The 17,117-nt window shown below is 35.5% G+C and overlaps 1 protein-coding gene across 1 annotated transcript in view; it reads right to left on the bottom strand.

The window, feature by feature from the left end:
* LOC148954358 (uncharacterized) overlaps positions 1–17,117 on the bottom strand; it is an 89,500-nt gene that overhangs the window by 25,996 nt on the left and 46,387 nt on the right. The window contains 2 exon segments of the mRNA XM_089086305.1: positions 2,067–2,252; positions 5,641–10,211. Coding sequence (XP_088942431.1) covers positions 2,067–2,252; positions 5,641–10,211 — 4,757 coding nt within the window.

Genomic DNA, 17,117 nt, shown 5'->3' with positions numbered 1-17,117 from the left:
AACTTCAACTTCATGATCCTTGGCACTTTGACAATAGCAATACTATTCTCGCACGTGGCACTATCACTTCAACATAGTTATAGGATATGTTTTATTTGGAGCTTTTATATGTTTAAAAGTTCCATATATGTTTGTTTTATATGTTTATATCACTTCAACGTAGTTAGTTATAGGATATGTTTTATATGGAGGAACTCTCCTACTTCTTTTAATTTGCTTATATGTTTCTTTGACCGTAGTCTTCCATAGCGTTTGCCAAGTTTTCTTAGAACGAAATTCATCTGAAATTTGAAACACAACCCCACCTACCTCCTAATTCAACAAATAAACAACCACTAGCCTCGCTTCCTACCTTAAAGTACCAAGCAAAGAGTGGAAACTTAAGAGCAGAAACTGACACAAGTGTCGGCAAAAAAAAGAAAACAACGCCATCTAACGTTCGGCGACCATTAGCATTTTTTCAAGCTTTGTATGGGTTTTTCTGCGAGGAATTGATAAAAAACACTTTTAGTACACTAATTTTACCAACCACACAAATTAAATTAATTATTCATATTATTACACTGAAAAAAAAAAAAAAATGCCAAGTGTCACCAAATGCTAGATAGCGTTCAGGGTTTATTTTGCCGACGCAAGCGCCAGTTCCCACTATTGTAAGTCACCCGTAATTCTTTGATACCAAGAAGATCCAGATACTAATAACTGTCACATACTTATTTGATATGATTTATACGGAGATAGTCTCCTCCTTAATTCATTTCCTAGATTTTTGTGTGTGTGTATTTGTCCTTTGTTTGAACGAATCACCAGACGAGTTTGTTGCCCCCATAAAAATCCAGTTCTTTTTTAATATGACACCTTCTATAACCCCTGACAAATCGTTATATATACCTTTTTAGAAAGCTCTGCTTTATCCTTAGATATCTGTGTGGCACATTCCATCAAAGCACAATGCTCGTATAAAACAAGAACACTTTCTTGCAAATAAAATTCCAATAATTGATTCTGTTAGGTTATATAGTACTTTCCAACATTGAAAAAACACAGAGAAAAAATAAGCTTACATGCAGAACTGTGTTGTCAATAGCTAAAAAACCTGTGTTGACGGATTAAAATCGTTTAGACACAAAATTACAATTCATAATGATCTTCCCGCTGTCTGGATGGTGATTCCTAAGAGTATGTGTGATGTGGTTGAGAGGCCGATCTTTCGTAGGCAGCTGCCTGAGATACCAAAATTTATGATGCCCTTTATTTGCCTTTTTTAACCCGTGCTACATCTTTAAACGTTTTTATAGTGTATTAAATATTATTATATACTCAGTGTCCTATACAAGCTCAAATATTGGACTCTTTGGTAATCTTTAGTCGGTATAAATTAGGATCAGTCCCCATCATAAGAAAACATGTTAAAAAACAATTCTTACTTCATAATATGACAAAATTATCCCAGTTAACATATTTTCCTACGGGAGCACTTTTACCCTCACTATCTTCTTGTTTTTCCAGTTTTTTAGTCACATTTTTCAATATCTTGTCTTTTCTCCAATTCTTGAAAATCGTTTATAAAACAAACACCCAAGAGCCATCTAGCTAATCTAATCTAACCAAATCCAAACCTAAATTTATTAATATTAGCCTATTTATATCTTTTTAGTAGATGTCAGTGATGCTGTTTAACTTTCATATATAGAATGTTTTAGAACGGATAAATGCAGTCAAATGTTTATTTTTCTTAATTTTGTTAAAAAAAATTGTACAACAGTGAAAATAGTGAGGATAAAGGTGCTCCCCAGGAAAATATGTTAACTAGGATTATTTTGCATATTAAGAAGTAAGAATTGTTTTCTTAACATGTCTCCTTATGATAGGGAATGGTCCTAAATTCATGCCCTTTAGTCAGGTGCCTCTTAACTTTTGTAAAGCTCCTTAACTTGAAAAAATAACCTTTGAAGGAAAAACTAAATTAGATACATGTATTATTATCCAAAAGCAAAGGGTTTGTTTTTATTAGAGAATACTAGATTTTGAAAAGTATTTATAAAAAATAATTAAAAATCACTTACTCTGCTTTCCATTTTACTACGAGTATCTATTTCAGTGTCGAGTTTCTTCGTAGATTCCTCATACATTTCCCGCAGTTTGTGGTAACGGTCCTTAATCTCGCGACAGTACTTCGCCAATTCTTCCACTTCTTTACATTTGGTATCTAAGTCTTTCTGTATGTCGTCTAATATGTCCTTTCCAACAGCCTGAAAAAAGGCAAAATTATTTGAGTTGCCAATACGTGGAATTTGAGATCATATAAGAACAACTGCATTACAAAACTGTTGATTACTGTTGAAAGGAGAGAAGCAAGAAGTCAAGCGTATCATACCGTTTATGGTAAGTATTGTCCGTCCCGTGCAGTAGCAACTGAAACTGAAAATCGATACTTCGGTATTACATATGCATACTACTAATACTACTACTAACAACTCACCGCAGCACCAAGCCGCCTGAGGCCCAACACAGCTACGCATGCTCCTCCTCTACCCCAATATCATCCACATATCCCATATGCATAACAACCATCAAATGATACTTGTAAAACTCTAACGCGACCAGCGTACGTGGCACAGCGCCACCGGTGCCACTACTGATGGCACTAGGGTATGGTATCTCGGTCGAGACGGACCCCGGGATTCTACGAATTCTGCCCTTGCTGATTTTCGTGATGTGGTCCTGCCACAGCTATAACCAGTAGGGATACGACAAGTATACTTTCTGTGGTATGGATGTACCACCGTAGGGGCCCAGGGTATCCAGTCCAAAATTATTCTTCTAAAACTCTTATTTTCCCTCCGGAAAGACATCTCAAATAATACAGGACTCTATCCCCGTACCAAAACAATTTACCACAGTATAAAAAAAGGAAGATTTATATCCCAAAACAACAATTTTGCCCCAAAAACAAAAAAAATGCTATCAAATAAAAATTATGAGACAGCAAATGCGCTAATTGTAAGCATTCTTGATTGTGAGAACTAAATTTACATTCAATTGAAGAGCAACCTAACTTTTGGCTTTTAATGAAAACAAAATGTAGAAACTTTTTTCAGTTGTCTACTTTTCCCACTTTATTTCGAGATAACACAAACAATAAGAAGAACTCAGGATTATCACTTTAGGTTCCATTCTGTGACAAGTGGATATCAGTTCCTTAATTCCACGCATTTTCTCTTAGAGCCAAAAATTTTTTTGAATACTTTTAGTTGTGAGCATTGAGACTGACAATTTGGGCAACCGGATTTCCCTCAAGTTTGGATATTAGAGCACAAGAACGTTGTTTGTCGGCAATACATTGTTTTTCCCAAAATTTAGTTTTAGCTCCTGAATTTTACATTATATGCCCCTAAAAATAAAAATCATTTGTCTTTTCTTACGATTCTATATATCTCAAAATTTTGAAACTTTTTCAAGTTTTCCAAAAGTTTAGTGATACATTAACAAAAAAAAACAAGGTAGTTTATATATCACTTCTCAAACGGGTTAATTACAACTCCTACATTTTCACCAACATCACATTTACATTTACAACATCATTTCTTTTCTCATTTCTCAACATCAAAATAATTATTTTGATCTTTTTTCCAGGCTGCTTTATAATTTTCCTTATGAAGTTCCAAATTCCTACACGGTAGTAAGATAAGGCTAACGTTTTCTTCTCTGAAGAAAATAAAACTTTTTTTACATGCATCCCGTTCCTCCTAATATAAAGGCCAGAAGATTAAGTCACTTTTGAGACAGATTAATTTAGGTCTCTAACTTAACGCAATCTGTGCCTCTATCTCCGTTCACAATGAGATTTCACAAATACCAAGATTTAACTAACACTAATTGCGGGAAACATTGGAAACCTAACCCCTTCACAAAAGAGATTTAGCTAGGTTTCATAGTTAAATCGAACTAAACCTGGAGCTCAATCGATTTAAACTTAATTAAGGCCAAGTCGATCAATGTTTTTCATAGAAAATTCTGATTGGCTAATATCCAAACTTTAACTAGCAATAATTTCGGAAATTATTTGAAACCCAACCCCTTTCACAAAAGAGATTTAGCTAGCGTCTATGGATAAATCAAGCCAAAAATGAAATCAATCGATTTAAATTTAGTTAGGGTCAAGCCAAGTTTTTCATAGAAAATAGGGATTGGCTAATACACCAGCCTTATCCAGATAGAACAAAACACTAAAAGAAAAAATAGAGCAAAAACAAAAAAAAAAAGAAATAGACTGGAAAAGTAAAATAAAAAATAAGTGGAATATTGTTAGGAGCTACTGGAGCTTGTCAGAGCTCAGGAACAATCGTACAACAAGAGAAACAATAACTAAATGAGACCTGAGATAAAAAATGTAAACATGGGATAATTATGATATTCGTAGTTTTAAGAGCTTAAGTTATATATTGTGAATGGTAAAATACAATGACTAGCATTGTTTGATACCAGGTTTTGGAACGGGCTGATTTTTGGTACTAGTAAAATGACATCGTGAATGAACCTTCAGCAAGATAACAGCCGGATACAATGGCGTTCCTCCTGAGTAACTGAATTGGGGGATAAAGCAGACCTAATTTTTAAACTATTCAGTAAAATATGGGAGAATGAAATAGTTCCTTGCAATTGGAATAAAAAAATGGCGTCGTAGAACTTTTAAAGAGATGAAGAAAAACATTCTGTGAGAGGATCATGATACATAGATACTGTGGCATCTAATTAGGGTTTTCTGAATGTGATATCAACTGAATGGGCCACACACTGCAATCAGTCGGAGAAGTCAAATGTAGCCTCAAATCATACTTCGCAGAATTTGAACAGATTTGATAGTTGGAGAACAGCAATATGGTTGTCACCTAAATATTCACGATTTTTTTTTCAGATGTTTGCGCGTCTTACGAGAAGAATCAAATGAATAGCAAGCGTAGATTATTTTAATGTTTGTTGATACTATGCACTGATAGGTACAGCTAAAAACAATTCCATGTAAGGTCCCTATTTATTCCCCGATTAACCCCCATGGAGAGAACTGTTACTCTTTATTTACTTTTTTTTTCCAGCCACAAAGAGAGAAAAAAAACACCATGGAGTACAAACAATAATGACAAAAAAAGTGACTAAACCTATTATATTTTCATTATAGGCAATGCTGGGTTTCAGTACATATTCATTAATGGTTGCTTTGCCACTAAAAAAAAAAAAAAAAAAAAAAAAAAAAAAAAAAAAACGGACAGCCTTAAAACGGACACTATAAAAAATTTACGTAAAATAAAAGAATGTTCAAAGAATATTGAGATGTCACTTTCTTTTAGAAATCAGGTGGTACTAGGTGCCGCCTGCCAAGCGTGGCGGCACTGTGCCGCGCGTTTTGGTAAGTATTCTTAGCCGTTTGGGGGCTGTACCAAACGTGCAAAACCGTGCGGCACACGTGGTGCTCCGAGATTTACACCAGGTGGCGGGAAGCCAGCACCCCCACCCCCCGGAGAATATACACTCCAAAGTAGATGCATTAGAAGTAAAAAATAGAAAATAAGAAAAGAGCCCCTACTAGTATCAAAGACAGCGAGCAAGCAACAGATTCAATTTTGGAAGAAGAATACTAACCTCTTTTTGACTATTCTTTCTCAGTTCACTAATTGTCTTCTCTTTTTGTATCACTTGGTGCTGATATTGTTCCACTTTTGATTCCAATTTTGTCTTCAGCTCCAAAGCAACTTCATTTTCTGCTCTCAATAAAGATAGCTGGTGGTTCATAGCTTCAATAGCTTTTGAAGTTTGATGATGATCCAACTCAAATTTATTGATCTTCTCAAGGAGTTCTGACACCAAAGCCTCATTAGAGCTTTTTTCATCCCTTTCTTTAATCTGATGCTCAAGTCGCAGCTTCATTTCAGCTGATTTTGCAATCTCTACTCTAAGCTTCTCACTCAGCTCACTTATATGTGACTTTTCTAACTCAACTTCTTTCTGGTGTACCTCAATAATTTTGTCCCTGCTCTTCTCAAGCCTAGAAACTTCGTCATTCGTTTTTGAAAGTTTTTCACGTAGTTCTTGGACTTCTTGCATTAGTGTTGATACTAAAGAAGATTTATACTCCATTTCACTATTAATTTCAACCAACTTAAGTTGAACATCATTGAGTTGTGAATTCAGTACCTGATTTTCACTCAATAAATTCGATTCAAGCTCTTTGCGGCGCTCAGCTGTTTCTTCAATTTGATTTTTTAAGTTTTCCTTTTCTTCAATTTCCATTTGCAGACACTCCTCCAGTTCTTTGACACGTGTTTCTTTGCTAACCTTCAGCTGCTCCAGTCGGAAACACTGTGCTTCGTATTCGATGATTCGACTATTCAGTTCGTTCAGTAGAATTTCTTTTTCGGCCATTGACTTGTTATACAAGCGATCGCAATTTGACAGCTGATCATTGAGATTGCTAAGTCTTTCTCCAGAAATTCTTTCTTTTTCAACAGCATCTTGCTTTTCCGTTAATAGTTGATTCAATGAATGTTGTTTTTCATCAACCGTTGCTGACAGCACTGAAACTTGAGCTTGGAGTTGATTAATTTCATCAGAGTGGCGCTTAACGGAGCTGCTGATCTGCTTACTGAGTCTCTCTAAATTCGCTTCGGAGGTTTTCTCTTTTTCGACATATTCGTGTTTTTCTGTCAACAGTTGGTTTAATGAATGTTCTCTTTCCTCGACCGTTGCTGACAACATCAAAACTTGACTCTGCAGATGACTAATTTCATCAGAATGACGGTTGACAGAACTACTGTGCTCTTCATTCAGTTTTCTTATGGTTTCTTGGGAGGTTTTCTCGTTTTCGACAGCATCTTGCTTTTCCGTCAATAGTTGATTTAATGAATGCTGTTTTTCCTCGACCGTTGCTGACAGCGTCAATATTTTATTTTGAAGATGACCAATTTCATCAGAGTGATGGTTAACAGAACTACTGAGCTCTTCATTGAGTTTTTTTATGGTTTCTTGGGAGGTTTTCTCTTTTTCGACAGCTTCTTGTTTTTCTGTCAACAGTTGGTTTAATGAATGCTGTTTTTCCTCGACCGTTGCTGACAGCATTGAAACTTGACTTTGAAGATGATTAATTTCATCAGAGTGACGGTTCAGGAAATTACTGAGCTGTTCGTTTAGTGTTCTTATTGTTTCTTGGGAGGTTTCCTCTTTTTCGACAGCTTCTTGTTTTTCTACCAACAGTTGGTTTAATGAATGCTGTCTTTCCTCGACCGTTGCTGACAGCATCGAAATCTGATTTTGAAGATGATTAATTTCATCAGAGTGACGGTTAACAGAGCTACTGAGCTCTTCATTCAGTTTTCTTATGGCTCCTTGGGAGGTATTCTCTTTTTCGACAGCTTCTTGTTTTTCTGCCAACAGTTGGTTTAATGAATGCTGTCTTTCCTCGACCGTTGCTGACAGCATCAAAATCTGACTTTGAAGATGATTAATTTCATCAGAGTGACGGTTAGCAGAACTACTGAGCTCTTCATTCAGTTTTCTTATGGTTTCTTGGGATGTATTCTCTTTTTCGACAGCTTCTTGTTTTTCTGCCAACTGTTGGTTTAATGAATGCTGTCTTTCCTCGACCGTTGATGACAGCGTCGAAATCTGATTTTGAAGATGATTAATTTCATCAGAGTGACAGTTAACAGAACTACTGAGCTCTTCATTCAGTTTTCTTATGGTTCCTTGGGAGGTATTCTCTTTTTCGACAGCTTCTTGTTTTTCTGCCAACAGTTGGTTTAATGAATGCTGTCTTTCCTCGACCGTTGATGACAGCATCGAAATCTGATTTTGAAGATGATTAATTTCATCAGAGTGACGGTTAACAGAACTACTGAGCTCTTCATTCAGTTTTCTTATGGTTCCTTGGGAGGTATTCTCTTTTTCGACAGCTTCTTGTTTTTCTGCCAACAGTTGGTTTAATGAATGCTGTCTTTCCTCGACCGTTGCTGACAGCATCGAAATCTGATTTTGAAGATGATTAATTTCATCAGAGTGACGGTTAACAGAACTACTGAGCTCTTCATTCAGTTTTCTTATGGTTCCTTGGGAGGTATTAGCTTTTTCGACAGCTTCTTGTTTTTCTGCCAACAGTTGGTTTAATGAATGCTGTCTTTCCTCGATCGTTGCTGACAGCATCGAAATCTGACTTTGAAATTGATTAATTTCATCAGAGTGACGGTTAACAGAACTACTGAGCTCTTCATTCAGTTTTCTTATGGTTTCTTGGGAGATTTTCTCGTTTTCAACAGCATCTTGTTTTTGCAGCAACAGTTGGTTTAATGAAAGCTGTTTTTCTTCGACCGTTGCTGACAGCATCGAAACTTGACCTTGAAGATGACTAATTTCATCAGAGTGACGGTTAACAGAATTACAGAGCTCTTCATTCAGTGTTCTTATAGTTTTTTGGGAAGTTTTTTCTTTTTCTAAAGCTTGTTGTTTTTCCGTCAACAGTTGATTTAATGAATGCTGTTTATCCTCGACCGTTGCTGACAGCATCAAAACTCGACTTTGAAGATGACTAATTTCATCAGATTGAAGGTTAACAGAATTACTGAGCTGTTCATTGAGTGTTCTTATGGTTTCTTGGGAGATTTTCTCGTTTTCGACAGCATCTTGTTTTTCCATCAACAGTTGATTTAATGAATGCTGTTTTTCCTCAACCGTTGCTGACAGCATCGAAATCTGACTTTGAAGATGATTAATTTCATCAGAGTGACGGTTAACAGAACTACTGAGCTCTTCATTCAGTTTTCTTATGGTTTCTTGGGAGGTATTCTCTTTTTCGACAGCTTCTTGTTTTTCTGCCAACAGTTGGTTTAAAGAATGCTGTCTTTCCTCGACCGTTGCTGACAGCATCGAAATCTGATTTTGAAGATGATTAATTTCATCAGAGTGGCGGTTAACAGAACTACTGAGCTCTTCATTCAGTTTTCTTATGGTTTCTTGGGAGATTTTCTCGTTTTCGACAGCATCTTGTTTTTGCATCAACAGTTGGTTTAATGAAAGCTGTTTTTCCTCGACCGTTGCTGACAGCATCGAAACTTGACCTTGAAGATGACTAATTTCATCAGAGTGACGGTTAACAGAATTACTGAGCTCTTCATTCAGTTTTCTTATAGTTTCTTGGGAAGTTTTTTCTTTTTCTAAAGCTTGTTGTTTTTCCGTCAACAGTTGATTTAATGAATGCTGTTTATCCTCGACCGTTGCTGACAGCATCTAAACTCGACTTTGAAGATGACTAATTTCATCAGAGTGACGGTTAACAGAATTACTGAGCTGTTCATTGAGTGTTCTTATGGTTTCTTGGGAGATTTTCTCGTTTTCGACAACTTCTTGTTTTTCCATCAACAGTTGATTTAATGAATGCTGTTTTTCCTCAACCGTTGCTGACAGCATCGAAATCTGACTTTGAAGATGATTAATTTCATCAGAGTGACGGCTAACAGAACTACTGAGCTCTTCATTCAGTTTTCTTATGGTTTCTTGGGAGATTTTCTCGTTTTCGACAGCATCTTGTTTTTGCATCAACAGTTGGTTTAATGAAAGCTGTTTTTCCTCGACCGTTGCTGACAGCATCGAAACTTGACCTTGAAGATGACTAATTTCATCAGAGTGACGGTTAACAGAATTACTGAGCTCTTCATTCAGTTTTCTTATAGTTTCTTGGGAAGTTTTTTCTTTTTCTAAAGCTTGTTGTTTTTCCGTCAACAGTTGATTTAATGAATTCTGTTTATCCTCGACCGTTGCTGACAGCATCAAAACTCGACTTTGAAGATGACTAATTTCATCAGAGTGACGGTTAACAGAATTACTGAGCTGTTCATTGAGTGTTCTTATGGTTTCTTGGGAGATTTTCTCGTTTTCGACAACTTCTTGTTTTTCCATCAACAGTTGATTTAATGAATGCTGTTTTTTCTCAACCGTTCCTGACAACACTGAAATTTGACTTAGGAGTTGATTAATTTCATCAGAGTAGCGGTTAACAAGGTCACTAAGCTGTTCAGTTAAGGTGTTTATTTTTCCTTCGGAGATTTTTTCCTTTTCAATAGTCGCTTCCTTTTGTTCCTGCAACTGATTCTGAAGAAGTGACAGCTGTTCTTCGAGCAATGCCTTCTCATCCCTAAGAAGCGCAAACCCGATAGGTTCATTAAAACCTAAAAAAAAAAAATGTTTATTGTCGGGTTGGCAAGAAAATCATTCAGAGGTAATCACTTGTCTATCGTTCTTGCAGCGGTAACTGCAAACTAGTAAAAGACAAACCTCGCCCATAATTACAAAAAATAGCATAAAACCCTAAAAATTGTGTCGGGACAGATACAAAAAGTACACCATTGGAATCGCCCTGGCCAAAACTTGTAATACCTTGCCTTGAAGAACAAGGAAAGCCGTTTTTTGCATGGAAATAACTATCAATGGCCTCTTTTTTTTCTCTCTGCTGTTAGCGGGGCACTGGGACATCATGGAGAGCTGTTTAAGGGCTCAATTTAAAGGAAATCGCTACAATTGCTCGCTTTTATAAACATATATTTAAATTAAATAATTTTTTACAAGAAACTGCATCTTCGTAAAGAGGATGATGAAAAACGTCTTTATCGCAGGTTACAACCATAAATGATGTTATAGTAAAATACTTTAAAGAGTGTCCTGGATACAGATAACAAGGTAGTTCGTTCTTTACTAATCCTATTAAAGGGTTTTTCCTGTGTTTAAACCAAAGGATAAGAAGTGGAAGCTTACATGAGCATTGTGTCGGTGGAAAGGAGTGGAAAGGTAATAAGTTTTGGGCTTATACAAAATCATTATGAGACATAATGATTTTAATGAGACATTAAAATTATTATCACATCATGGTTGCGGCAAAAGCTGCGACCTAGCAAAAAGGGAACCACCTCTCATCGTCACCGAAAGCTTAAAACGATCGTAAGAAAAAAAATTAAAAATATTAATATTATCTTATACATAAGATACTCAAAACAAACCAAAACAAATAAATGAAACCCAAAACAAACAGAAGTTAAAATAAGTCAAACCCAAAACGGGCGGAAATTAATCTGAATAGGGTTCTAAACCCTATGCTTTCTAAAAGCCAGAAAGTAATTTGTACTTTACTGAAAAAAATTCTTTTAAATGTTTTCACTTATAACGTTAAGAAAACAAAAATTAATTAAGATTTTAAGGAATAAATATCAGCATATCAGCATAAATATCATAAATATCAGCATATCAGCATATCAGCAATCTGTATTAAAGTGACAATGCACATTTTTTCAGTAAATTCATTTAAATTTTTTCAGTAAAGTACAAATTATATTCTGGCTTTTAGAATGCATAGGGTTTAGAACCCTACTCAGATTAATATCTGCTTGTTTTGAGTTTGAATTATTTTAATTTATATTTGTTTTGGTTTTGATTTATTTATTGATAATTATTTGTGGTAGTTGTATGCTTGGTAGATTATTTGATTCTATTTTTGTTCATTTTTGGTTTAACGGAGTTCTTTACTTTTTTTTGAAAAACTTATGTTGTGCAAAAAATTGTTTCGATTAATCTCAGTAACAGAATAAAATATTAAGTTGAAACTTTCAGTGAAAGCTATGAAATATGTAAAACCGAATAAATAGCACTATGCGTATCCAGATTGTCAAAAGCAAGTCTGTGCAATAGCCCAGGAACATCTAAAGGTATTTACATGGTAACTTAAAAGGCATGTTGTTGTGGATGTTTATCTAAATGAAAATGCAATGCAAGGTGTATCCAAGGTTGTTTTCAAAATGTGTATTTACAATATCTAAGGATAGGCTAAGTTTATCAAGTTGAAAATTCAATGACATGTTGAACTAAATGAAAAGAAACTATGTTAATCCTGGTTGTCAAAAGGGCGCATCCGCAAGAATTTAGATCTTAGTTGCAAGGTCTGTGGGTACTGAGTTTAATCCTTCAGGGCATGTTGAGGACACAATGGGTACTTAATGGTCAAAAGAGCGTATCTGCAATGTCTCAGGAACGGCTAAGGGTATTAAGTTAAAATTTTAATGACATTGAGGGGAGGGAGACGTGGAATTAAATCTACAGATAAAATGTACATTCTAGGTTCTCAAAAGCGTGTGCTTTCGATATCTCAGGAACGCTTTTAGGAATTAGGTTAAAACTCTTAAGGAATGCCGAGAGGGCTGTCACAGCGGGCAGAATTACTTCAACCTAAAGAAAACCAAAGATTACACAGATTTTCAATCCATTTATAGAAATAATAATTCATGTACCCTCATTCCAAACTTCTATAGCAGAAGTATTATCAAAATTTGTTGCAATTGTTTTTCCAATCTATAAATAGCAAGCCAAAATCTCGATTCTTAAACTGACAAACCCAAAAAAAGTTTTGCAAATATACCTTTCCTTAATCAATTTAAAAAAAAACCATGTCAATTGAAAATTAGCCCTAAAAACGTTTAAGACAAAAGCCGTTCTTCAAAGACAAGTAAAGAGCTACAAAATACCTAATAAAGTCAAACAGTAATTCAAGTGTCGACCAAACATAAATCACTATCAACAAATAATTAAAACCCTACCGAACAGAAATATCAATAAGTAATCAAATTAAACTATAAAACGAACAGATACTACAGCACACAGGAGCAGGCCTAGCGCCCCCTATGCCTCGCAAAGACCAGAATGGCCTTTGCACTTTACTGAAAACTAAATACATCTTAAACGTTTTGTCTTTTATGACGGTATGTCTTATACCATTTTTTAACGTTTTATCTTATATATATATATATATATATATATATATATATATATATATATATATATATATATATATATATATATATATATATATATGTATATATGTTGTGTATATATATATATATAGTTGTGTTCAGCAACGGACAGGTGGTGCTTTTGCGTCACTTTTCAGAGAAGTCTTTGGGTAACCGACAAAATTAGTGCTTGTTTCAGTCTTCCTTTCCTTCCAAAAATATTTACATGAATGTTGCCTTTTAAGAGCAAACTGACTTAGAACATTGGGTCCTTAGAAAAGAAATTCTAGAAAATTCATATAGATAGCTTATGAAATAATAATCAAACGTTTTCCTGTGATTACTAATCAGTTTTTAACGCTATGATCGATCTATAAACATGAAATGATCGTTTGAATATATCGATCGTCCGCAAATCTATCTTCCAACATACACCGCACTCATAACAAATAGCTTCACGGTACGCTCATCTACCCAACCCCTTTTGTTACTATTGCAGCATGGACCTTTCTACAACACACCTTTGTATTGTTTGTGACCTAGGAGCTAAATTATATATTCGCCTTTTATTTGCTTGCTTAAAATACTAGTTTATTATATAATTTAAAATACATAGTATAAAAGAAAGAAAATTGCCTTTTTAAACGGGGCGAGAGTCTCTAACTTAACGTCAGAGAGTAAATACCATTCAATGTAAAGAAACTAAGCTGGGACTTCCAACCAAAATAGAAAAATGATCGTTCCATCCACGGATAATTTTACAGGCTCCATCAAGGTCAAGACTATACATTAGGCCGACAAATGCCCGTACACACGAGAGGAATGGAACAGAAAGGAGGAAATTACCAAGATAAATCTCCTCGCCACCTCACGAGATTGACATCCCCACCCCTCTTTATAAGCTGTGAAAACCTGTGATAAAGGGAAAAGAAAAAATGGGCAAAAAAGGAAACCTGCTCTCAAAGAACAGTAAATTATCTGATTTGACTCTTCTTGATTTTTGTCTTTATTTCTTCTGTTTCTTATTGAGTAAGTAAGTTGAGACAAGTACCACCTTTTGGTTGGTTCATTCCCACTCTGACCTTGTGAGAATGGGAGGTGTTGGCGGATGGGAGGTAGTTAATACTAGTCATCAGGGTATCTGCAAGAACAAGTTGTCAAATTTCGAACAAGCTTTCTGGCTTGTAAGAAATTATTACCGTAGATGGCTTTCAACTTATTTTCAAATAAATATCACATTATTTTATTAATAAATATCACATTATTTTCATTATTTTCAAATAAATATCACAACCATTGTACTACGGTAACTAAAAAAAAGAAGAAGAAAGAAACCGAGGATTTAGTCAAAAAGTGCCTACAGGCCATGCCCACCTAAAGACACAAACAAAACCTTTTTTGTAAGTTTTTTTTTGTCTCTAGGTGGGCATAGCCTTTACTCCCAGAGTGTGATTTTATTCAGAGAAAACAGGCTATGACCACCTAAACATACAATCTCTTAGAGATACATTTACCATTCTCACTAATTACACGTATTCGTTTATACGTATTATATTATACATTATATATACATATACATTACACATTATACGTTAAACGCATTATACGTATTATTCTTTATACGTATTATTTGGCTATACGTATATTCGATATGCGTATTCATTCTGATTAATTGGAAGAGGGAGAGGTCACTAGAATTGTTTAACCAAAACATTCATCAGCAAGGTCATTCAGTAATCCAGTATCAGTAACCTCATTAAATTATCTATCTGAAACTGTTTTTTTTTCTGAGGAGAGCGAAAACGAGAAAATCAATGATCACTATCAGCAAGTTTGACTCTAGTCACAAAACAAATCAAAATGTGAACTAGAAGCAAACCCACTAACAGTAATGCATCACAGATAAAACACATCAAATCTCCTCGCCAAAGTGTAAATCCACCGAACGAACCTCCATAGTAGGGTAGCCCAATAGCACAATAGGGCTAGAACCTCCTACTTCTAACCCGTTGGTTAACACTTCATCGTTACTCATTGCCAAAGGGCTACCGCCTTCTCCCCACTGGGTACCAACCATCCCCTGTTTTTACTGTCTATTTTTTTAATGTCTAGTACTATTCTGGGAATTTTGAGTTTACAAACATTTTCCAACTAACAGATTGCATTTAAAACACTGCAACAGCAAACAAAACACAACTTTCACTTTATAAACTGTTCGCAACACTGACACCCAACTTGTTTTTACTTTTACTTTTTTACCAAAGAATTTGGGAGGGAAATGGCAAACAAATGGAGAAGACAAAATGCAACAGACCCTGAGCTTACAGCTATTTCGATTGAATAAATACAACATTCTGAAAGACGAAAGAAAACGTAATTTAATTGCGCAGACAAAAACTATTAACCATCCTGGATATTTAGCCATTTCGACAAGACAGGCCTTCCAGCAATTTTTTTTTTTTTTTTTTTACAAAGGTATGAGGGCCCATAGAGGCATTGAAAACACATAGAGAAGGTGATGAAGAGTAAATTCTCTAAATTAGCCTTACGGTCGTACATAGAGTACCTTATGTATAAAATAATATTTATATTTTTTAATCTTTTTTACCCTATGAACAGCCGAAATGAGGCTTTTGCTCAAATATTTAGGCTACTTTTCTCCCCTTTGTTACTACTGGCTGCAATTTCTCCCCACGTTGTTCGTTCTGCTAGATTTTCTCCTATCGTCATGCTAGTGTGATCAGGAAATTTAATATATTTCTCACACCTCACATAAAATTAAACACCAACTACGTTCTATTAATCTTATAAACTACTTAACGGCTGCCTCGCCAAGCCCACATCCCGGTGGAAGAAGCTGCGAGCCTGGCAAGCGATAGATCAACCTGGAGGCGCCTGGTCTAGTAAGTCAAGACTTCTTAAATATTAATTAGTTATAAATCCCGTAGAAAAACTGAGAGAAAATCTTTAATGTGAATTAAAACTTAAATATTAACGATTCAGTATTAGATCTCTTGGCTATATCAAAGGTCAAAAAAGGAGCAGGAAACATGCTCAAAAGAAAGAATTAAATTTTAATTCCCGAAGGAATCGTAATGATCATAGTTGCCGTCCCCGGTCGACTTAACCAGTCCAGACTTAATCCATGTAAGGAGTACAAGGAATGAAACTCGACTATGATTCAATTTACAAACTCCTTTTTTGTTCTAGCTAGAGCCCTAATTGGTGGGCTGGGGGGAGAAGCTCCAAAAATATAAAGTATAATGTTACCCGGGTCACTAATTGGTGATGAGCAAGAGCAATTTCCATGAGACACGATCATTAAAATTTATAGAAGTTTGCCACATTTTAGCTAAATTTTGGTGGCTCAATGGGCTTACTTAAGGTAGCTGGGCCTCAATATTACTAACAATTTACGATCGTTCTGTTCTCGGCAAATTTCTTTTTATGGAAATTATTTTCCGCTTTTTACAACCATTCAGTTTTACCTTTCTTGATTTTATCTTCTGTTAAAAAAGACAAATATTTCTTTTTAGTTATTGCCGGTACTGAAAATCCCTCTATGGTACCGTAATACGTATTACTATTCGAGATGAATGGCGTTTTTAGTAAAGTTGCCGCGCTATGTAGAAAGCTTTCGAATATCAGTAATAACAAACTCCCCCCGTTTTGTAGTTTGTGTTTTCCTTTTTTCAAAGCACCAGCATACCACGGGCATCCTTACTCACGTCTCTGAAATATTGGTCAACTGTTTCCAAAGGCCTTAACCAAACAGCATAAACTAGGGGAGGGGAGCATGGGGGGCATTCGCACCCTCCTCTCTAGGTTATGAAAATATTGTTGTTTTTCGCTTTTTTTTTGGGGGGGGGGGGCATTTTCATTAAAAATACTATTTTTTTTATTTTCATAGAAAAAAAAAATGCCCCTACCCCCACCACCACTACATTTTTAAAACACATTTTCCGTTTTTCTCTCTCTAATTATCCAAGCTTGGCTCAGTGCTTGACGTTTTAGACAAGAAACTCAATGTATAGGCATAGAGGAGACAGCGTAGACAGCATAGATGTGCAAAAGCAACTTCTTCTAGATAGAAAGGAAAAACACTGCAAAGGCAGACTATTTCCAAAGGCCTTAACCAAACAGCATAAACTAGGGGAGGGGAGCATGGGGGGCATTCGCACCCTCCTCTCTAGGTTATGAAAATATTGTTGTTTTTCGCTTTTTTTTGGGGGGGGGGGGGGCATTTTAATTAAAAATACTCTTTTTTTTATTTTCATAGAAAAAAAAACTGCCCCTACCCCC

This window comes from Artemia sp. Qi Xiang Cuo, chromosome 3 (assembly GCF_049724085.1).
Source record: "Artemia sp. Qi Xiang Cuo chromosome 3, ASM4972408v1, whole genome shotgun sequence".
Classification (NCBI taxonomy): Eukaryota; Metazoa; Arthropoda; class Branchiopoda; order Anostraca; family Artemiidae; genus Artemia; species Artemia sp. Qi Xiang Cuo.
Note: the sequence above shows the minus strand (reverse complement) of the source record. Positions and strands in the feature narration are given on the sequence as shown.